The sequence below is a fragment of the Microcaecilia unicolor genome, chromosome 7 (genome assembly GCF_901765095.1).
Source record: "Microcaecilia unicolor chromosome 7, aMicUni1.1, whole genome shotgun sequence".
Taxonomy (NCBI): Eukaryota; Metazoa; Chordata; class Amphibia; order Gymnophiona; family Siphonopidae; genus Microcaecilia; species Microcaecilia unicolor.
This window is the reverse complement of record NC_044037.1, coordinates 45,321,765-45,341,461: the sequence shown is the minus strand read 5'-3', so window position 1 is coordinate 45,341,461 and position 19,697 is coordinate 45,321,765. Positions and strand designations below refer to the sequence as shown.

General features: G+C 41.9%; 1 protein-coding gene across 1 annotated transcript in view; it reads right to left on the bottom strand.

The window, feature by feature from the left end:
• GPC3 (glypican 3) overlaps positions 1-19,697 on the bottom strand; it is a 574,913-nt gene that overhangs the window by 355,572 nt on the left and 199,644 nt on the right. Inside the window, exon 3 of the mRNA XM_030209925.1 lies at positions 2,885-3,579. Coding sequence (XP_030065785.1) covers positions 2,885-3,579 — 695 coding nt within the window. The remainder of the gene's footprint in view (positions 1-2,884; positions 3,580-19,697) is intronic.

Here is a 19,697-nt window from a genome sequence, read left to right as displayed (position 1 = left end):
GACATCCTTCTCACAGAAACATCCAGGCATGGACATCCTTCTTACAAACATCTACATTTTGGACATCCTCAACTGCCATTGCAGGGACGGAGGCATAGAAATATCCAATGTACCTGAATATAACTCACTTTGACCTACTACTGAAAAAGGTGTGAATAAAATCTAAATAAATAGCAAAGGACATCCCCAACTGCCGTCACAGGGATGGAGGCATAGCGAAGGACATCCTTCACCCATACTCTAAAAAAAGGACAAACGTTTTTAAAGTTGTTTTTTTCGGGGTGGGAGGTGGTTAGTGACCACTTCATGCCTTTTTCCATTCAGCTAGTGCATCAGTTTTTCCACTGCAGTGCCCCCTAGGGTGCGCGGTTGGTGTCCTGGCATGTCAGGGGGACCAGTGCACTACGAATGCTGGCTCCTCCCATGACCAAATGACTTGGATTTGGTAATTTTTGAGATGGGCATCCTCGGTTTCCATTATCGCCGAAAACCGGGGATGACCATCTCTAAGGTCGACCTAAATGTTGAGATTTGGGCGTCCCCGACCATATTATCAAAACGAAAGATGGACGCCCATCTTGTTTCGATAATACAGGTTTCCCCGCCCCTTCACCGGGACGTCCTTAGATATGGGCGCCCTTGGAGATAGTCGTCCCTGTTCGATTATGCCCCTCCACGTTACTATGTTACTGCATGGCACTACAGACATACAGCTGTGCATTTCAAAGTAAAGCGTGGCAGGCACATCTCTGCGCAGTGCTGGAATATTGTGCTATGTACGTACAAAATGACAATCTCAATGAAACATGATTTTACATTTGACAAAAGCAATATAGTCAGTATTTGATTTAAAGAACACCTGACTTCCATCTACACTTGCTACTGATTGTGAATACAATTTTACAGTACATTTTGTCTAGCAAAAATGGTGCTGGTACTCAAATGCCAGGCCACCCTTCAGGGGTGGAGTGATCATTGAGGGACTCACCCTACAATAGCCAGGTCCTCTGCAACCAGTCACAGAATCTATGACAAGGCAGAATTGGTGTGTAGAACCTGAGCTCTTTCATTAAAATACGAGAACCATGGGTCAAGTTTAGCAGACAGTGGAAAAGGTGCCGGTACTCAGTACCCCCTCAAAAAAAGCCCTGCAATTTTAACTTATTCACAAAGGCTCCAATATTCAGTGACACTTATTTGGGTAAGAGGGGCTCCTACCCAGATAAGTACAGCTTTACTGGTGCCCTGATTTTCAGTAATATTATCCAGATGCCATACACAGAATTTAGCCCTATCCGAGAGATAAGACTAAATTCTGTATATGGCACAGAAAAATCAGCGCCGATAAAAATTAGCACTAAGTGCTATTCTGTAAACAGCAGTCAGAGTTGGCTGCTGTTTATAGAATAGTGTTTGATGTCGGGATCTGTGCCCAAAATTGAGCATGAGGATTTACACCAACTGAAACCTGGTATAAATTCTTACACCTAAATTAGGTGCAGATCTCCCTTATTCTGCAACACCACGCAAATTCTAACAATGCCCATGATCCACCCAGGGGCGTAGCCAGACTTTGGTGGGAGGGGGGTCCAGAGCCCGAGGTGAGGGGGTCCAGAGCCCGAGGTGAGGGGGCACATTTTAACCCCCCCGGGCACTGCCGACCCCCCCCCCCCCCCGCCACCACCATCAACTTTGACCCCCCGCCGCCGACCCTCTCGACCCCCCCTTCCGCTGCCAACCCGCTATCGCCTACCTTTGCTGGCGGGGCACTCCAACCCCCACCAACCGAGGTCCTCTTCTTCCGGCGCAAGGTTACGTGCAGGACGTCAGACTCACAGAAACAGAACGAAGCCTTGCAGATCAGGCTGATCTGCAAGGCTTTGTTCTGTTTCTGTGAGTCTGACGTCACATCAGACTCAGAAACAGAACGAAGCCTTGCGCCGGAAGAAGAGGACCTCGACTGGTGGGGGTTGGGGTCCCCCGCCAGCAAAGGTAGGCGATGGTGACGGCGGGTTGGCAGCGGGGGGGGGGGGGTCGAGAGGGTCGTCAGCAAGGGGGTCCAGGGCCAAATCTACAGGGGCCCAGGCCCCCGTGGCCCCACGTAGCTACGCCACTGGATCCACCCATGCCTGCTTTTCAGATTTGCATGTAAATTTTATGCACAGATCCCAGTGCCTAAAGTTGTGCACGTAAGCTTAAATTAATGCCAATCAGTGCAGATAATTGATTAGCACCCAATTATCTGTGCTAATTGGCTCATTGGGCATGTGCTCAAATTTGCATGTGCAAATTTGAGCACCATATATAGAATTAGGGGGGGGGGGGGGGCTAATGCTGATGAAAACCATTACTGAATGCCTTGACACTATCCAGGTACTGCCAGGCAGTCGGGGGCAGAGTCATGGCAGAAATGTAAGTTATCCAGGCACCTTCAATATTCAGCGCTGGTACACAGTCTGGTGGACACCAATCTGCTTGGGTTTTCAGGATATTCCCAATGAATATACAAGACATAGGTTTGTATACAACCGACGCACTGTGCATGCAAATCTATCTTATGCATATCCATTGGGGATATTTCGAAAACCCAAGCAGCTGGTCAATGGACTGAATATTGCCGCTAACTGGTTAAGTTGGTTCTCCAGCCCACCCCTAACCTACCCAGTTAGGGGACAGTCAGTTAGTGGTGGTATTCAGCAACACTACCTGGTTAAGTACCGCTGAATATCGGTAGCCAGCTAACTCAGCGGAGTTTATCCGTGCAGGAGCTTCTCCTGCCCAGTCAAACCTTTTTGAATATCGCCCCCTCCCGTTTTTAATATCCTCCCCCAGACAAAAATATCACTGGCCAAAGAAAAAACCTACAGTATCTAAAAGAACTCACCGCTGATGAGAGTTTTCCTCCATTCTTCTGAACATGTATCACGGCATCACGTATCAACGAGAAGAGATTAAGCAGGACATGTTCCATATCATAGATTCCATACATGCCTTTGGTCAGTCTTTCTACAGCTCTGATGTATTCTCTCCAGTAGCCATCTATCTCCACAACACCTGCCAGGCATCCTTGTATAACAACACTGCAGTACCCAGCACATGGTCTGGCCATCAACAAACCCTGGCAATGAGAACAGTACCACATTTTCAGGAGTGCTCGGCCACAATCCTTGCTGAATCTTAAGTAATAAGTGGTGTTCACTACTTCAATGCCAAGATTCAGGGCTTGAAGGAAAACTCGAGCAGCCTGTAGTGATTTTGATACTTGCGTCACGATAACCTTAGGATTATTACCAAATACATTCAGGTCCCGCCATGCTACACGAAGGCATTGTGTTGACTCCACTGAAGGTTCTTGAAAGCTTGGATTAATCATATGGATATAGATGACAGGGAACAAGCTGTCAAAAAATTCATTGATCATGTCATTCACATTTATGTCAGAGCCCAGTATGTAATATGACACATCTGTATAAAGTTTGCCAACAGCCTTAAAAATCCTCGGAGCAATGTTCTGGTAATGATTCTTGAACATGGAGTTAGTGTAGTTTCTTGCATGGCGTATTACAATTTCGAAGACTTCTGTAAAACAAACACAAAGCAGGGAAAACCACATGAAAGGCATGCCCAACTGCTAGAATTTTATTTCTTTTTAATCCATTTTGGATTCATTGTAATGTTATGGGAGTGAAGTTCATTTCAAAAAATGTTAACTGAAAAGTATTTCATTGCTTTTCAATCCTGGTAGGAGTACAAAACTGTTATATGGAAATTTCTGATACGAAACACACTGCTGGGGGACAGAATTAAACTATCCATTCTTCATATAGATTGAGAAACAAACAGGAATTCTATTTCAAGCCTTGTAATTTCAAGGCAAAAGTAATTACATTCCAGCAAAACATTTGCTAGTTAAGCTCAGGTTAACACTAGAGGATGACATTTTAATCTATTCATTCAAGAATTTATCCCCCCCACCACCACCATGGATTAGGCTTAGTCTCTATCCAGCAGTCTTTCCAAGTACTGCAGTTCATACTTTTCATGAATATCAAACAACATTTTTTAATTCAAAAATGTGTCTTCAAGATTCTTTAAGGATTGTCATTATTGTGAAGTCCATGATGTAATCCAATTAAAATTTAAAATACATTTTTTTAAATGTATCTTTTGTCACATCAGCTGTTTATGAACTTTCTAGGACTACCTTAACCAGAACTACTGACATAGTGTTAACGTTTATATGCCTTCCATAAGAACTGCAGAATTAGAACAAGTGATTTAAGGAACATAAAATTGGCTATGACCTTCGGTCAATACATAGACTACACATCAGTTGTGGGCAATTTTCTTGTCTTTATAAGACTAACCAAAAAGAAGAGAAGTCACAGACCTCTTAAAATCACAGCTGCTATGGATGACTCCAAATATGGATCCATCTGTAAAATCTATATTAGAGTGTAGGGGTAATGTTTCTCTGAGAGGTTCAAAGGCTGCCATTCCATAAAATACATATCACTGATTACAGCCTTCTCTGCTAATAGCTGACTACTGTTCCACCAAAATTTTACCTCTTATAATGGGATTTGAAAATTGGAATAAAAGAATCTGAGACAACAGTTAAGACTGCTATAGTAAACCTTAAGAAAATAATTCTCAGTTGGGCCAACATCCTGATGCTGGATTTCACTTCTCTTTTCATAGATAGTTCCCAATTGTGATCAATAGTTGAAAGAGTACTTAAATGTCTTGTAATCACACTTCTCTCTGGTAAAAGTATTCCGTATTCATGCAAAAGGACATAACAAGGAAATAAAAAAAAAAAAAAAGGAGAGAGCCACAAATTGGTTTCTCCTACTTTATTTGAATGGGAAATCTGTGATTGGAAACATAATCAATTCATTTTGCCACAAGATATGTTTCTGAAATTTCTTCTGGAACTCTTAATCTGTCTTGTAATTTTAATTGTGAATGCTTTTACTATTACCCACTTAGTTAATAGGTGGGTTATAAATTAGAAATAAATACATAAATAAAATGAGAATGAACAAGTAACAAATCTGATTTCTATGGGCCCAATAACTCAGCCTGCTGCGGTCAATGCTTTTAAACATCTGACAGCTGCAGCAGCAGCCTAGCCAGAGGGCCAATTTTGGATAAGCCTGAACCTAAAGTGGGTGGGCACTAAAATTTCTCTTTGCCCCCCCCCCCCCCCCCCCCCCCCCCCCATTCACTGTCTGGCATCTCTCCTCTCTCTTCCACTCCTCACCCCTCTGGCATGAGAGACTGAGATGTTGAACCGTTGGCAGGGGAGGGGAAAAAGAGATGCTTGGAGTCTTCCAATGGTGGGGCTTGGGGATCCCCACCTGCCACAGCAAGGTGGGCCTGAGCCCAAAGTGGGTGGGCCTCTGCCCAGCCAGGCCCATCCAGGATACAGCACTGCAGGCTGAATTAAGCCTGGATATTCAATGCCGGGCCATGTTCGGACTCTGGCATTGAATATCTGGGTAGGTGTAGTAATCCGAAATGGGCACAGGCCAATATTCAGACCGATGCCTAATTAGCTCAGCAGATGAAGTTAGGACAACACATAACTGTTGGCTGCATCCAAGATCCATCCCTGGACACCCTGGCACTAACTACTCAGATGTCACTGAATACTAGCGGTTGGCCAGTTGAGATCATTTTCATGCACCTTTTCTTTATTAAAAAAAAATTGTAGCCCACACTATCCTATGTACTAGGCAGATAACAATAAAGCATACCATGTGGAAACTTAAGAGAGTTAAACCTCTATTCCCAAGAGATATATTTCGCAGCCTGGTGCAGTCAATGGTGTTAAGTCACTTAGACTATTGCAATGCTCTATATGCTGGCTGTAAAGACCAAATCATCAAGAGACTTCAGACAGCCCAGAATACTGCAGCCAGACCAGCGGCGTAGCGAGGCCGGCTGACACCCGGGGCGGGTCGCCGCTGTGCACCCCCCCGGGTGCAGCATGGCGCACCCCCCCTCGGAGTGCATCTTTACCGCTGGCGCTCCGCCCCACCGAGTGCACGTCGTCTCTGGGAGCTGCGTCGGCTCCGTTGGTTCCCTGCTTTCTCTGCCCTGGAACAGGAAGTAACCTGTTCTGGGGCAAAGAGAGCAGGTAACCAGCGGCGCCGACACCCCCCCAGCGCGTGCACCCGGGGCGGACCGCCCCACCGCCCCCCCCTTCCTACGCCACTGAGCCAGACGCATATTTGGTAAAGCAAAATACGAAACTGCCACACCCCTTAGTGAGAAACTGCACTGGCTCCCAATCAAGGAACACATTATGTTCAAGATCTATACCTTGATTCACAAAATCATTCATGGAGATGCTCCGGTCTATATGTCAGACCTCATAGATCTACCACTCAGGAACTCCAAAATATCATCTCGCACGTTCCTAAATCTCCACTTCCCAAGCTGTAACGGACTAAAATACAAACTGACACATGCATCCAGTTTTTCTTATATAAGCACGCAGCTATGGAATGCACTACCAACTGCTATGAAAAAAATGCACGATCTAATCAACTTTCGGAAATCCTTGAAGACCCACCTCTTTAACAAAACATACCATAATGAGCAATCATCTGAACTTTAGTACAGTACCGTTTTCATCTGTTATTCCATTAATGTTCTCTCTATACATGTTACTTTTATACACTATATTTCCCTTGTTTCTTATATAAATACTAATTGCATATGTTTATTCAGTCATGGTGATACCATGACGGAGCAATGTAAGCCACATAGAGCCTGCAAATATGTGGGAATATGTGGGATACAAATGCAATAAATAAATAACATAAAACAAAAGTTACTTACTCTTGTTCATCAGACACACACATTATGGACCAAATTCTATATATGGCACTGAAAAATCAGCACTGAAAAAAATAAGCGCTAACCCCCGGATTCTACATTGCGCACCTAGAGATTCGTGCCGAAATCGGCATAGATTCCATAACAATGCACATAACTTAAGTTAATGAGCACTGATAATAGCACTTAAGAAGCAATAATGAGCACTAATTGGCACTATTTAGAATTTAGGTGCACAAATCGCTAAGCATATTCTGTAACAATGTGCGCCTAGTTATAGAATATGGCCCAGTGTGCTTAAATTTACGCGCTGGGATTTATGCCACGTTTTCATTGGTGTAAATGGATGTGCATAGATTTAGGCGCTGAAATATCAACTAAGCATATTCTATAATTGGCGTCTAAATCTAGAATATAGAATACGCTTAGTCGACACTGATTTCAGCGCCGATTTTTTAGGCGCCATATATAGAATCTTCCCCTAAGCATTATCCTATAAACAGTGCTCTGAGTTGGGTGCCATTAATAAAGTCGCGCCTAGCGCCAGGATCCGTATCTAACTTCTAGGCGTGAGGATTTATACCAACTGAAAACTGGTGTAAATCCCCATGCCAAAATTAGGCACAAATCAGGCATATTCTATAACAGTGAGTGCAAATTCTTGGAATTCCCATGCAATGCTCATGCCCCGCCCATGGCCACACCCCTTTTCCAGATCCACACACAATTTACGATACATCTTTATAGGACAATGCCTAGTAAAATGTGCATGTAAATTCAAATTATTGCCAATTAGCACCAATGATTATTAGCAACTGATTATCGGCACTAATTGGTTCATTATCCAATTAAATTGTGCACGTACCCAAATTTGTGCACACAATTTTGTGCACAATATATAGAATATGTGCGTTTTATAGATAGATAGATAGATAGATAGATAGATAGATAGATAGATAGATAGATAGATAGATAGATGTGATCCACTGAGCGAAAAGGGACCACAAGTGGCATTATGAATAAGGGTCCGTAGAAAGAGACTATGCAATTTTTTTTATCCATACGTTCATATGGATTACATAGATATACATATTTTAAGTTTACTATTTCTTAAATGTGTTGTTCCAAAAAGCTTACTTTTTTTGTTGCTAAACATTTCTCATTTTTTAAAGATATAATTAGTCCACACCTGAGGCTGAAATTTTGCAGGATTATGCAGTTGATATCCCTGTATCTTGTGGTATAAAAAAGTCATATACCCCACTTTTCGCCCAGTGGGTCAGATAGATAAGATAGATAGACAGACAGACAGACAGACAGACAGATAGATAGATACACACACAGAACCATTTATGTTAATTAAAATTCAATATAATCGCATTTTTTAAAGTAAATTCAAAGCGATTCACAAAACTAACTAAAACAATAGATGAAAAGAACTTCATTAAACCATAGCAAAGTACTCATCATTCCAGAAGAAAACCACATTCCAACCCTTGGTGCTATAATGTACTGTTTCTCAGTCATTCTCTGGCTAGGAGAAAACTATGAAAAGGCCCTGTAAGTTTAATAAGTTCTTTGCAAACTGCTGAACATATTTTTCATGCTTTAAGCCATGAAACCTTAACTCCATAGCTGTACTACTTCTGATATATGTACAACAATGCATCTGCCTTATGATACCATTTATCATCATTAAATACACCATCTCCCTATCTGCCATAATTATTGTTATCTAATGATGAAAAGGAAATCATATATGAAAAGTGTAGTACCGTCTAAGCTGCTTATTGTTGTGGTTTGATTCTTAAGGTCCCGTTCATTTTAGTCCTAATATATTTTCTGTCTTCTAGTTTCTGGACTAAAATGTGAACAGCTATTAATAAAGTCACACTGACTTTTTTTAATATTCATTTTTATTAGTTTCCATACAAAACCAATAATATAGTGAGCATGATATCCTTGTAAAATACCGAGAATTATACTTCCCATCAGATACATCAGGCCAGCAATATCCTGACTGAAAGAAAAATAATCTTGAGGCTAACATAAATCCCAGACAGGATTGAAGTGAAAAAGAAAAAAAAAAAAAAGAAAGGAAAAGGAGAAGAGAGGGAAGCCAGTCTTCTGGGTACTCTTATTAGGGATGTGCACAGGGCCAAGATTTTTGGTTCATTTCCAGTTTTGGAGGCTTTTTTTCCCTGATTCTTTTTGGTTTGTTTCATATATTTGTTTTAATAAAAAAATAATGTTAATAGATGTTCAAACTTTTTAATCCATATTAATTCATAATGCTGTGGAGACAGTGGTAGAATTTGTATAAAGTGTATTAGATTTCATGTTTCCATATGGTTGTTGTCCACTGGGTACATGGCGTTGAGTTGTGGGTACTGTTGTTTGTTTGTTCATACCTTGTATTTCACAGCAAAAATTATTTTTACAAAGGTGCGCTGAAAAATGGCTTGCGGTAGTGTAGGCATGGGTTTTAGGTGTGCGACGAGCCATTTTTTAGCGCACCTGTAAAAAAGGCCTTTAAAAAAATTTTTTGCTGCAAAATTAAAATTGCCATGCGTCCCTTTTGAGTCTGAGACCTTACCACCAGTCATTGACCTAGCGATAAAGTCTCACGCGATAACCGGGCAGTAATGACCTTCGCACGCTAAGTGGCATTTGGCGCGCATCCGTTACGTGCGTCCGAAAATAAAAACTATTTTTCAGATGCGCGTATTGGAAGTGTACCAAAAATGAAATTACCGCAAGAGCCACACGGCAGTCGGGCGGTAACTCCATTTTGGCGCACGTTGGGCACGCGTAGACGCTTACACAGCATAGTAAAAGAACCTCTGAATCGGTAAACTGAGATCACTCAAAACTCACAGTGATGATCAGTAGCATCCAATAAGACTGTTCAACAACAATGTGGATGGTTCACCACGTTCACCACGTTCTATTAGGAAAAATGAAGGCATTTCAGCATCAATATGCCTGTTTCTTAAAGTTCACACAATTTTTTGCCATCATATTTCAATTACAGCTCTTACACTTATATGTCATATAACAGCCCAATGGGGCGCACCTCTGATTTTATAAAGCTGCATAGCCACAGAGGATTAATGAAGTAGCCAGGCTCCAGACTTCTGGGAGGCTCTATTCCAAGAAGGCCGCTTGAGCTGAGGCTTCCGTGTAACTAAGTTGAGTTTTTAATCTCTCAAGGCGGCTTATCGTGCTACTACTACTACTACTACTACTTAGCATTTCTAAAGCTACAAAGGAATATACTTAGTGCTACTGTGCTCTGATCATGGCTGCTTCTAAACCAAACAAATTAGATTTTTCAACCTCCACTGATTAAGGTACAAAATTCTCAAAAGATGAGCCCCCTCGCCCACTAAGGTAGCTGCTGCTTGATGCTTTTATGACATGCTGTCTGGATTCTAGGTTCTTGGTAAACGTTTTTTGTTGCTGTTTTCCAATTCCTACTTTTACTTCCTATTACTTTTTTGGGTCAATATTCAGCCTATGGCGGTCTTATCAAGACTCTTGAGGCTTGATGACTTAAGGCCCCAATATCTTGGAGTATAACCTTGGCACACCAATCACCCGAAGTCTCTATTATTTTTATGAAGTCTCTTTTATTGACTAAATCACAGATAATTTACTCACAGATAGATGTTCTGAGGTGCTGCTCCAGGACACTTCGAGGCATATTTTCAAAGCACTTTGGGAGGCTAAGTTCCATAGGTTTCTATGGAACTTTGGGAGGCTAAGTGCTTTGAAAATGAGCCTCAGAGACTCCTTAATCTGAGAGCTATTGGGGGTGAAGATCTGAAGAGAGGTAGATATATTGCAGGGGGGGAAGGATAGTTGAACAGGTAGAAATGGTTCAAAGCTGGGTGACTGGAATGTGCAATATCTCATTAGAGAGGAGATATTTTCAAGGTTAAAAAAAACCAGGTTCATTACAGGGAGTTTCAGCAGGACAGAGTTGTCTGGAATGAGATGATTCCTGCTCCATGTCTCTGGCTAGATGGTGTTAGAATGCCTCATGGCTGAAAGGACAAAGAGGTGTTGAGGCTTCACACAGGCTCAGGGAGGAGCAGATAGAGACCAATGGGGACAGAGCCTGTCATCGGGTAGCAAGGGGTGGCCCCAGAGGACGGCTCTCGATTGGGGGGGGGGGGGGAGGTCATACCTGGCTGACCTCCCAGGACAGAGATAGTGAGAATGACCAGGAAATGATAGCAGGAAGACAAAAGAGCCAAGCTTGGCAGAGAGAGGGAGGAGGTCTGGGCAGCCTCATAACCAGTGGTAACCGTTCTTACACAGCCAAGCAAGTGTGGTTGCACTGCCTGTGAACTACATTACCCACAGTGCATTGCTCATGTATCTTTGCAGTGAGAAAGTGCAGCAATGATAGTCCTTAGAACTGAGAATAACAGTAAAAGCATTACACACATTTTAGGATCACGTTATAAACTAGTGCGAGGCTGTCGGAGGACAGAACAGGTCTGCGTTTTTAAAAACCTGGATATTCAGTGACAAGGTGAACCCAGATAAAGACACTCCAGCCAATATTCAAAGCGAGTTAACTGGCTGGGAACAGCCACTGACCGGTTAACTTGCTTATTGGCTGCTATTTAGTCATTTTCAACAGCACTTAACTGGGTATCTTCGTTGAAAATGACCTATTAGCACCGAAGTGTAAACCGGCTATGTTGGGGGTGTTTCAGGGGTGGAGTCCAGTTAGCTCTCGATATTCAGAGCAAACCAGCCAACGTTAGCACATAAATAAGACTGCATAAATAGCAGTCCTATGTTTATTCGCTAACGAATGGCCAGTTAGCTCTGAATATCGAGTTAGCCAGGCATGCACTTGCCAGCTTAAAAAAAACCTTGGTATTCAATGCCGACAACTGGACATGACCCGGCAGTGAATATCTGGATTCAAAGCTACTACTACTACTATTTAGCATTTCTATAGCACTACAAAGCATACACAGCGCTGCACAAATATAGAAGAAAGACAGTCCCTGCTCAAAGAGCTTACAATCTGGCAGCAGACATTAACAGCTCTGCTCACTGCCAGCTGAATATCGAGGGGACTGAAAATACTGGTATAATGCAGCCACTGGCACTTATCCAGGTGGTCTTAACTTTATCCAGATAGTTACCTGGTTCGCAGACTGAATATTGCCACTAACCAGTTACTACTACTACTACTACTTGACATTTCTAAAGCGCTGCTAGGGTTACGCAGTACTGTACAATTTAACATAGAAAGACAATCCCTGCTCAAAGAGCTTACAATCTAAAGGACAAATGAACAGTCAGTCCGATAGGGGCCGTCAAATTGGGCAGTCTGGATTTCCTGAAAGGTAAGAGTTAGGTGCTGAAAGCAACACTGAAGAGGTGGGCTTTCAGCAAAGACTTGAATATGGGTAGGGAGGGGGCTTGGCGTAAGGGCTCAGGAAGGTTGTTCCAAGCATAGGGTGAGGCGAGGCAGAATGAGCGGAGCCTGGAGTTGGCGGTGGTAGAGAAGGGCACTGAGAGGAGGGATTTGTCTTGTGAGCGGAGGTTTCGGGCGGGAACGTAAGGGGAGATGAGGGTAGAGGTAGCGAGGGGCAGCAGACTGAGTTAACTCCCATCTCTGCTCAGACTCCACCCCTGACCACCCCAGAACTGCCCAGACAGTGCTGAGGCAGTCTGACTACCGGGGTAAGCAGTACTCAAAATCCAGGTATGATCCGGTAAGCGGGACTTATCTGGATAGGAGCAGCTCCTCCCCAGGTTAAGAACCTCCGAGTATCAGGCTCTTAGTTTCTTACCATTCTTTCTTTTCCCAACTTGCCTCTTCCTATCTTGTCTCTTAAGAAGGTGCCATATAAATCCACTTTCTTTTAGTGTATCCCCCCCCTCACTTCTGATTGAAATGTGTGGTAAACGCTGGGTTCTGTTTGCCTTTCTATGTAGTCGTGGCTCTGAACCCAGCTCCCAGAAGTGGAAGGAGAACAAATATACTAACCACGTCTCGTGCCCTCAAAGGACACGAGAGGAAAAATAATCTATTTGTAGGGATTTCCCCTGATTTTAGGCAGAAACACAATAGACTCCTTTCCAGTTAAATAAAAAACATTTAATTGTAAATAATTTAGTTGCATGCAACAAGTAATAATAGGGTTTTCCCCCTTTTGTGTTTCTAAACTGTATCAATAACTAAATATTCATGTTTCTACACAGAACACCACACTTCACAATATAACTTAGTAAACATTACAGGTTACACCTTTCCAGGAGCCACCAATACTCAGACCAACTTTCAGGTAAGATTTTTTTCTTTCTCTGTCTCTTTTCTCCTTTAGGGATTTCTGTCACTTAGCTGTTGGTTTGATGTTGAAAGTTGCAACACTTTTTTTTGCGTTGGGGCCCGGATCATCGAGGTATTTTCTCTTCTTCTTCCGTTCTTCTCCCTACACCTCTCTCTTAAAACTAAAATAATTGGAAGCAAGACCCTCTCTCCCTGAAAATTGCCAGCAACCTTCAAGGGATATTAAACAATGTTGCAAGACTGTGGCCAACTTCTCTAATCCAAATAAAATTAAGTAGATATTCCCTTCTAACACCTAAGCTGTACTGCAATTCCCTATTCTGGGTGCTGCGGTGCTTAGCTGTCACTCACTCTGCTCAAGATTCTCTCTCTCTCTCTTCAATCAGTGAACATTCTTTTCACCTCTCCCTTAATATTTAATATGGAGAAAACCCCACAGCCTCCTTTTTCCCTCCTTTGCACCTAAGACTGGGTTTTTTCTTCCATTCACCCTTTATCTGTAGCCCTCCCCTTTTCATTAACAATCCCTTTCCTTTTACCCTTCACCAATCATCCAACAGCCACTTTACACCAGGCAGACTTTCTGTACACACTTTCCCTATTACCCTCCTTTCTCTTTTTTCATTCCCACACTTTTACCTTAACCATACTACTTTCCCCTTACAAATGCCTTCAAATCCTCAACTCTCTCTCAGAGCTCACTCACAACACACCTTCTTCTTCAAAGCCATAAGCACCACTCAACTGTCACAAGCTCCCGTTTCCTAGGCAACCCCTCCTTAGCTTCCCATTCCAAGTTACCTTACTGACCGGTGGAATGTTCGCCAGCACAAGTACAACCCCATTTTACTTTTGATTTTCCCATAGACTATAAAGTATTATTTTTTGTTTCCCTCTTTTCCCTTCCCCTTCTCTTTCCTTTAACCCCTTGGTTACATTAGTCACTTTTTTAAGGAATGTTCCACAATTCATATGGTTGTTCTGGGAGCTGCCTTTGATTGTCTCTATTTAAATTCTTACCAAACTGCAAAAAGAAAAAAAGAAAATTGGGTTCCTGTCTACTACTTCAAATATTTCCCATAGGTTTATTTTGGAAGCTGAAATTTTTCCTTTACACTGTCTCCTACATAATGACAGATGCTCATTAGAACTTGAATTAACAAATTAAAGTTTCTGCACTGGAAACAAAGTATTACGATAGGTTTTAAATATGCTTACATCGACCCACGGAAGCTTGAAGCACTCAGACAAAAATCAATGCTGACTTTCAATAATTTATCAATCAGTGAGTGAGTTAGACAACCAGAGGTATCATTTGTGTGATCTTCAATTTGGGCTTTGTGATTAAAAACATATTATTTTCCATTTTGTTTTCTTTAACAGTAACACACTTGAGAAGAATTGTAAGCCAAAACAATGGGCCCCACTTTAAAACTTTACTCAATTACAGTCCTAGCTACTGAAAAATTTGAGGACTTTTGTCAAAGGCTCTACCATATGCCTATTTATTCAATTATATTTATATCTGAAAATGTGGCAAAGCATGGTTAGAATAGGCCAGCATTCCACCCATTCCAAGGCTACTGTCAGCCTGCAATTACGGTTCCCCAGTACTGCTCAACAGTACTGATCCAGTCTTGGGTTTACCCCATTGAGGGGCCTTTTTACTAAGGCGTGTCCAACGTGCGCCAAATTGGCTACCGCTTGCCCCGGGTGGTAATTCCATTTTTGGCATGCGCCCAAAACACAAGGTAGAAAATCATTTCTATTTTCTACCAGGGGGCCCTTACCTGGCGGTAATCGGCAGTTGGTGTGTGCTGAACGCTTACTGCCTGGTTAGTGCGTGAGACCTTACCGCTAAGTCAATGGGTGGCATTAAGGACTCAGCCCGAAAACGGATGTGCGCTGGTTTTCAATTTGCCGTACGTCCATTTTCTGGCAAATTTTTTAAAAATCCCCTTTTTTCCAGGCACGCTCAGGAAATAGACCAGCACACGTCCAAAACACGCACCTACACCAGCGCAGGCCACTTTTGGGCACGCCTTAGTAAAAGGGCCCCTAAGTGCAGGGGCTTTGTAGTCTTGCTTTTCATAGGGGATGCAATTGGGAGATCAGAACGACAAGTTCCTACATGCAACTGGATAGATCCAGATCAACCTTACTGAGTGAAGCTGAAGCCAGATAGAACTACTTGCCATCCACGCTTCCACATGCCGAATACCATTATCATTTAAGAGCAATCAGAATGTTGCAGAACTTTGAAATGCTGTTCATTCAAGTAAAAGTTAAAATATGTAACATCAATGAGGAAATAACTTGTCAGCTGACAGTGAACGTAGGTCACATGACCAAATTGTAATATTTTGTGTTCTTACTGTTTCTTCTTTCCTCCTAAGTTGGTTTACTTTTATTAGGAAACAGGCATCCATCACCCTTTCAGTGAAAAAATATTTCTTAACATTGTTCCTGAATCTACCTGCCTGGAGCTTTGTATTATGATTATTAGTTTCTAGAACTTTCCTTCCATTGAAAAAGGTTTGCTCTTGTGCATTAATATTGAGCTAGTTGAATGTTTATCATTTAATCTTCAAGGCACTGAAAGGAAATGGCCCAGAGTATCTGAAGAATAGGATGATCCTCCACACACCGCCAAGGACACCAAGGTCCTCCCAAGGACTTTCACTACCTACACCCTCTCCAAAATACATTACATGATGTGATACCCGCAAGCGAGCCTTTTCCGGAGTAGCCCCCACACTCTGGAATGCATTGCCTGAAAGGCTCCACTTAACACAAGACTACCTCTACTTCAGGAAGCAGGTGAAAGCTTGGCTCTTCAACCAAGCCTTTAATGGAAGAAGTAACTAACTTGTTAGTCTCACCAAGGACTGGCATGCCTAACAGTTATGCACCTGTAGTTCCACCTGCCATAGACCTGGGGCAACTGCAGTCACGTAAATGCAGCAAGGACATGCGTTTGCATACAGTATTCTGTAAGCTGTACATGTAAGTGATAGCTTCTCTCATGCTCAACCCATCTGAACGCCCCCTTGCATTTACACGCTATGGACTAGATTCTATATATTGTGCCTGAAAAATCGGCACCGAAAAAACTTCCACCTAGGCGTATTCTATAAACCACACCTAGATGTAGGCGTGGTTTATAGAATACGCAGAGCGGGTTTATAGAATATGCCTTGCAGCCATGTCTGCACTTAATTCTAGGTGTGTCCATTTACACCAAGTAAAGCTTGGTGTAAATTCCGGTGTCTAAGTTAGGCATGGAGCAGGTCTATTCTACAACCCTGTGTGAAAATTTTTGGAACACGACACAACCCATCCATTCCACGCACCCTTTTTGGCAGCACACATTAGAATTTACGCACACCATTTTACAGAATACGCTTAGCAAGTTGTGTGAATAAATTCTAATTAATGCCAATTAGTGTCAATAATTGCTTGTTGAGTGGCAATTAGCAGCACTGAATGGCTTGTTAATTAAATTGCAAACGCAGTTTCGGTCACACTATATAGAATCCAGGGGTATGCCATTTATGAATGCCTTAGACTTAGAAAATATTATGTTTTCTTTGAACCCTGTCAATTGAGGTTTTTTTCTGAACTCTAGGGCTGCCTAATAAGGGTCAGAATAAAAGTCCAGACTACTGTCTGGGCATTTTGAAAAAGATGGCGGGGTTTCTTCCTTATCTTTTTCCTATTTATGTTTTCTTTTAACCCATCTTCCTCTGGTTTAGTTCTTGGACAGCAGCTGGCCGTACGGAATTTAAAGGGGGTTTGGACAGATTCCTGAGGGAAAAGTCCACTGAACATTATTAATTTTGTTTTTTTTTTTGGGGGGGGGGGGGGGGGTTGCCGGGTTCTTGAAGTCTGGATTGGCCGCTGTCAGAGACAGAATGCTGGGCTTGATGGACCCTTGGTCTTTTCCCAGTATGGCGGTACTTATGTACTTATGATCCACCCCTCGCCCATTTTTGGTGGGCTAAAATAGAATAAGTTGCAATTTTTGTTTCTTTATGTATAGATAGAAGCATTTCTTTTGCGTTTGTGTATGTATACTTTTTTCTTCTTCAACTTAGTTTCATGGATTATAAATTTTGAAATACAAATTTTTAAAAATTTACTTGAGTAATGCTTCTAAAGCAAGATTGCTAGTTCCTTGTGAACATTTCCGAGAATTAAAAATTTCCATACTGTGACGATCTGACTTGAGAGTACTATTGCAGGCAACTTCATGAGCCAAGATGTGTTCCTCTCTCGGATGGTAACCTGGGTATTTACATCCTGCAGAGCTAAAGAAATCCAAAATAACACAGTCCGACTTTGTGCTGAGTGACATCTTTGATGTCTCAGTGACAATGTTAACAATGGAACATTCATACATGTTGCCACTGTTAATCCAGCTGGTAATAAAGTTGTTAAATTGCCTTTATGTTTTTTAAAGAGAAATAAACTCTCTCCTTCATTTAATCTTCTTCCTTCCTAACACTCTAGGCTTCCTCTTTAATCCTTTCCAGTGCAGCCAAGAAAAAGTCAAGCAAGGAAGGCTTGATTTATTACAAGGTCTTTTCCCATGGACCTAGAATGGAAAAATATCCTTGACAAAAGTGATCCATGGTGACCAGACTATGGAATGTACATAACGACACTACCTTGGGACCCAATACTACCCCTTGTCACTACAGCTGATATCATTAATGCTGCTGCATTGCAGTACATTTTGATGACTAAAGCTCAGCATGCATGCTAAGGCCACTTGCATGGTAAAATTTTTTTATTTTTTGTTACATTTGTACCCCGCGCTTTCCCATTCATAGCAGGTTCAATGCGGCTTACAACATGCACTTGCAATAGCATGCTGCACACTAGAAAGGTGATTTTAGAAGGGTTAGGCATCATTTACACTTTCAAAAGGCTGCTTTTCATGTGTAACTGGGCAAACATGTATAAGTAGTGATTTGTCTTCAATTTGTTTCTAATATGAATGCCACCAAACATTGTTTTTTCAAGCCTTTTACAAAATATTGCAGTTCCGCATGCATGGACCAAAATGTCCGCATGCATGGACCACTTTCTCACCCAGACATCCTATACAAATTTACGGGCCCTTTTACCAAGCTGCAGTAAGCACTAACGCATGCTTACCACAGCTTAAAATGGTTTTCCACGGGGTGAACTGAGGTGTCCCATGGTACTTTTAACATGTGTGTGCACTACCAGCGCGCTAAAAAAAAAAAAAATTTTTGCTGAGAGGGCCTGTCTCTACTAATCAGTAAGTGCATCAGCATCCCGTTTTAAAAAGGGCGACGTCACTATGAGCTGAATTGTGATGAAGGAATCAGAGGAAGAATAGCTGAACATGTTATGCTAAGGCATGGCGGTTTGACTCTTGAAGTCGCAAGCAGTGAAACAGAGGCGCTCTGTAGAGCAAACCAGAGAGCCATACCCTTATGTAGACGCCTATAAGGATATTGTAGGCATGTACATGGTTAACGCATGTACATGGTTAATGCGTATATAACGCTACTTTTTCTGTAATGATAGACTTCCACACGAATGTCTTAAGTTTGGTGTCTGTGGGGGAGAGAATAAAAACCTAGCATGAATTAAAGACTCTCTTGTTGCTGTTTAAGCTGAGTTTAACATCTGGAATGTCTGGGAGGATTTCTCTTTCTATTAGAGTCCAAGGCTGGATGTGAAGAAACTTCGCTCGCTTCTCCCTCAAGGCATTTCCTGAGACATAGGCCCAACACGAGCTCGCTGCAGAAGGCAACAGTACTCATTCACCAGCAGACTTGAAACAATGGATAAATAAAGGAAAAGTCACGTAAAACAGACTATAAGCCAAGTAGACATCTAGTTTTCCTTAGGTTCAATTGCTTTTGCATTTCTTCCCTTGGCAATGACAACCATCCATATATGACTTGATAACTTTTATATATATCTGAAGGAAGAAGATATAGGCATGAGGAAAAGAGAAACAAACATGTTCTGATTAATACACGTGTGCTATTTTTGTACTGCCCTTGATAAAGGGCAAAACCCCCCAAATCCTTTAGTTTTCAGTATCCCAACACCATAAAATAAACAGTTATCAACATTAAACTTTTATAGTATGGTGGACCATCAGAAGGTGACTGCCTCATTGAACTTACTTGAGGTCAGAGGAAACTTTCACCAAAATTCGTCAATGGTACATATAACATGCTCAAATTCCATGTCATATATAAATACTTCATATTTCAAAAAAGATCAAAAGTTCAAACTTATCTTTCTATCAATGTATCTTTCCATAAAAAGAAGGAATAGGTAACCAGTTGCCAACATGAGTCATGTTTCTCCTATCCTGCACTGGGGAAGTTAGTCATCATTAAACTGCTACTCCTTCACACTACTGATTTAATAGTTTGTTCTGGGGAGGGGGCAGAACGTTGGTGAAATATGGTTTCATTCTTGAAGTCTCATTTACTGTAATTCTGAATATTTTTTTTTCTGAAGTGGTATA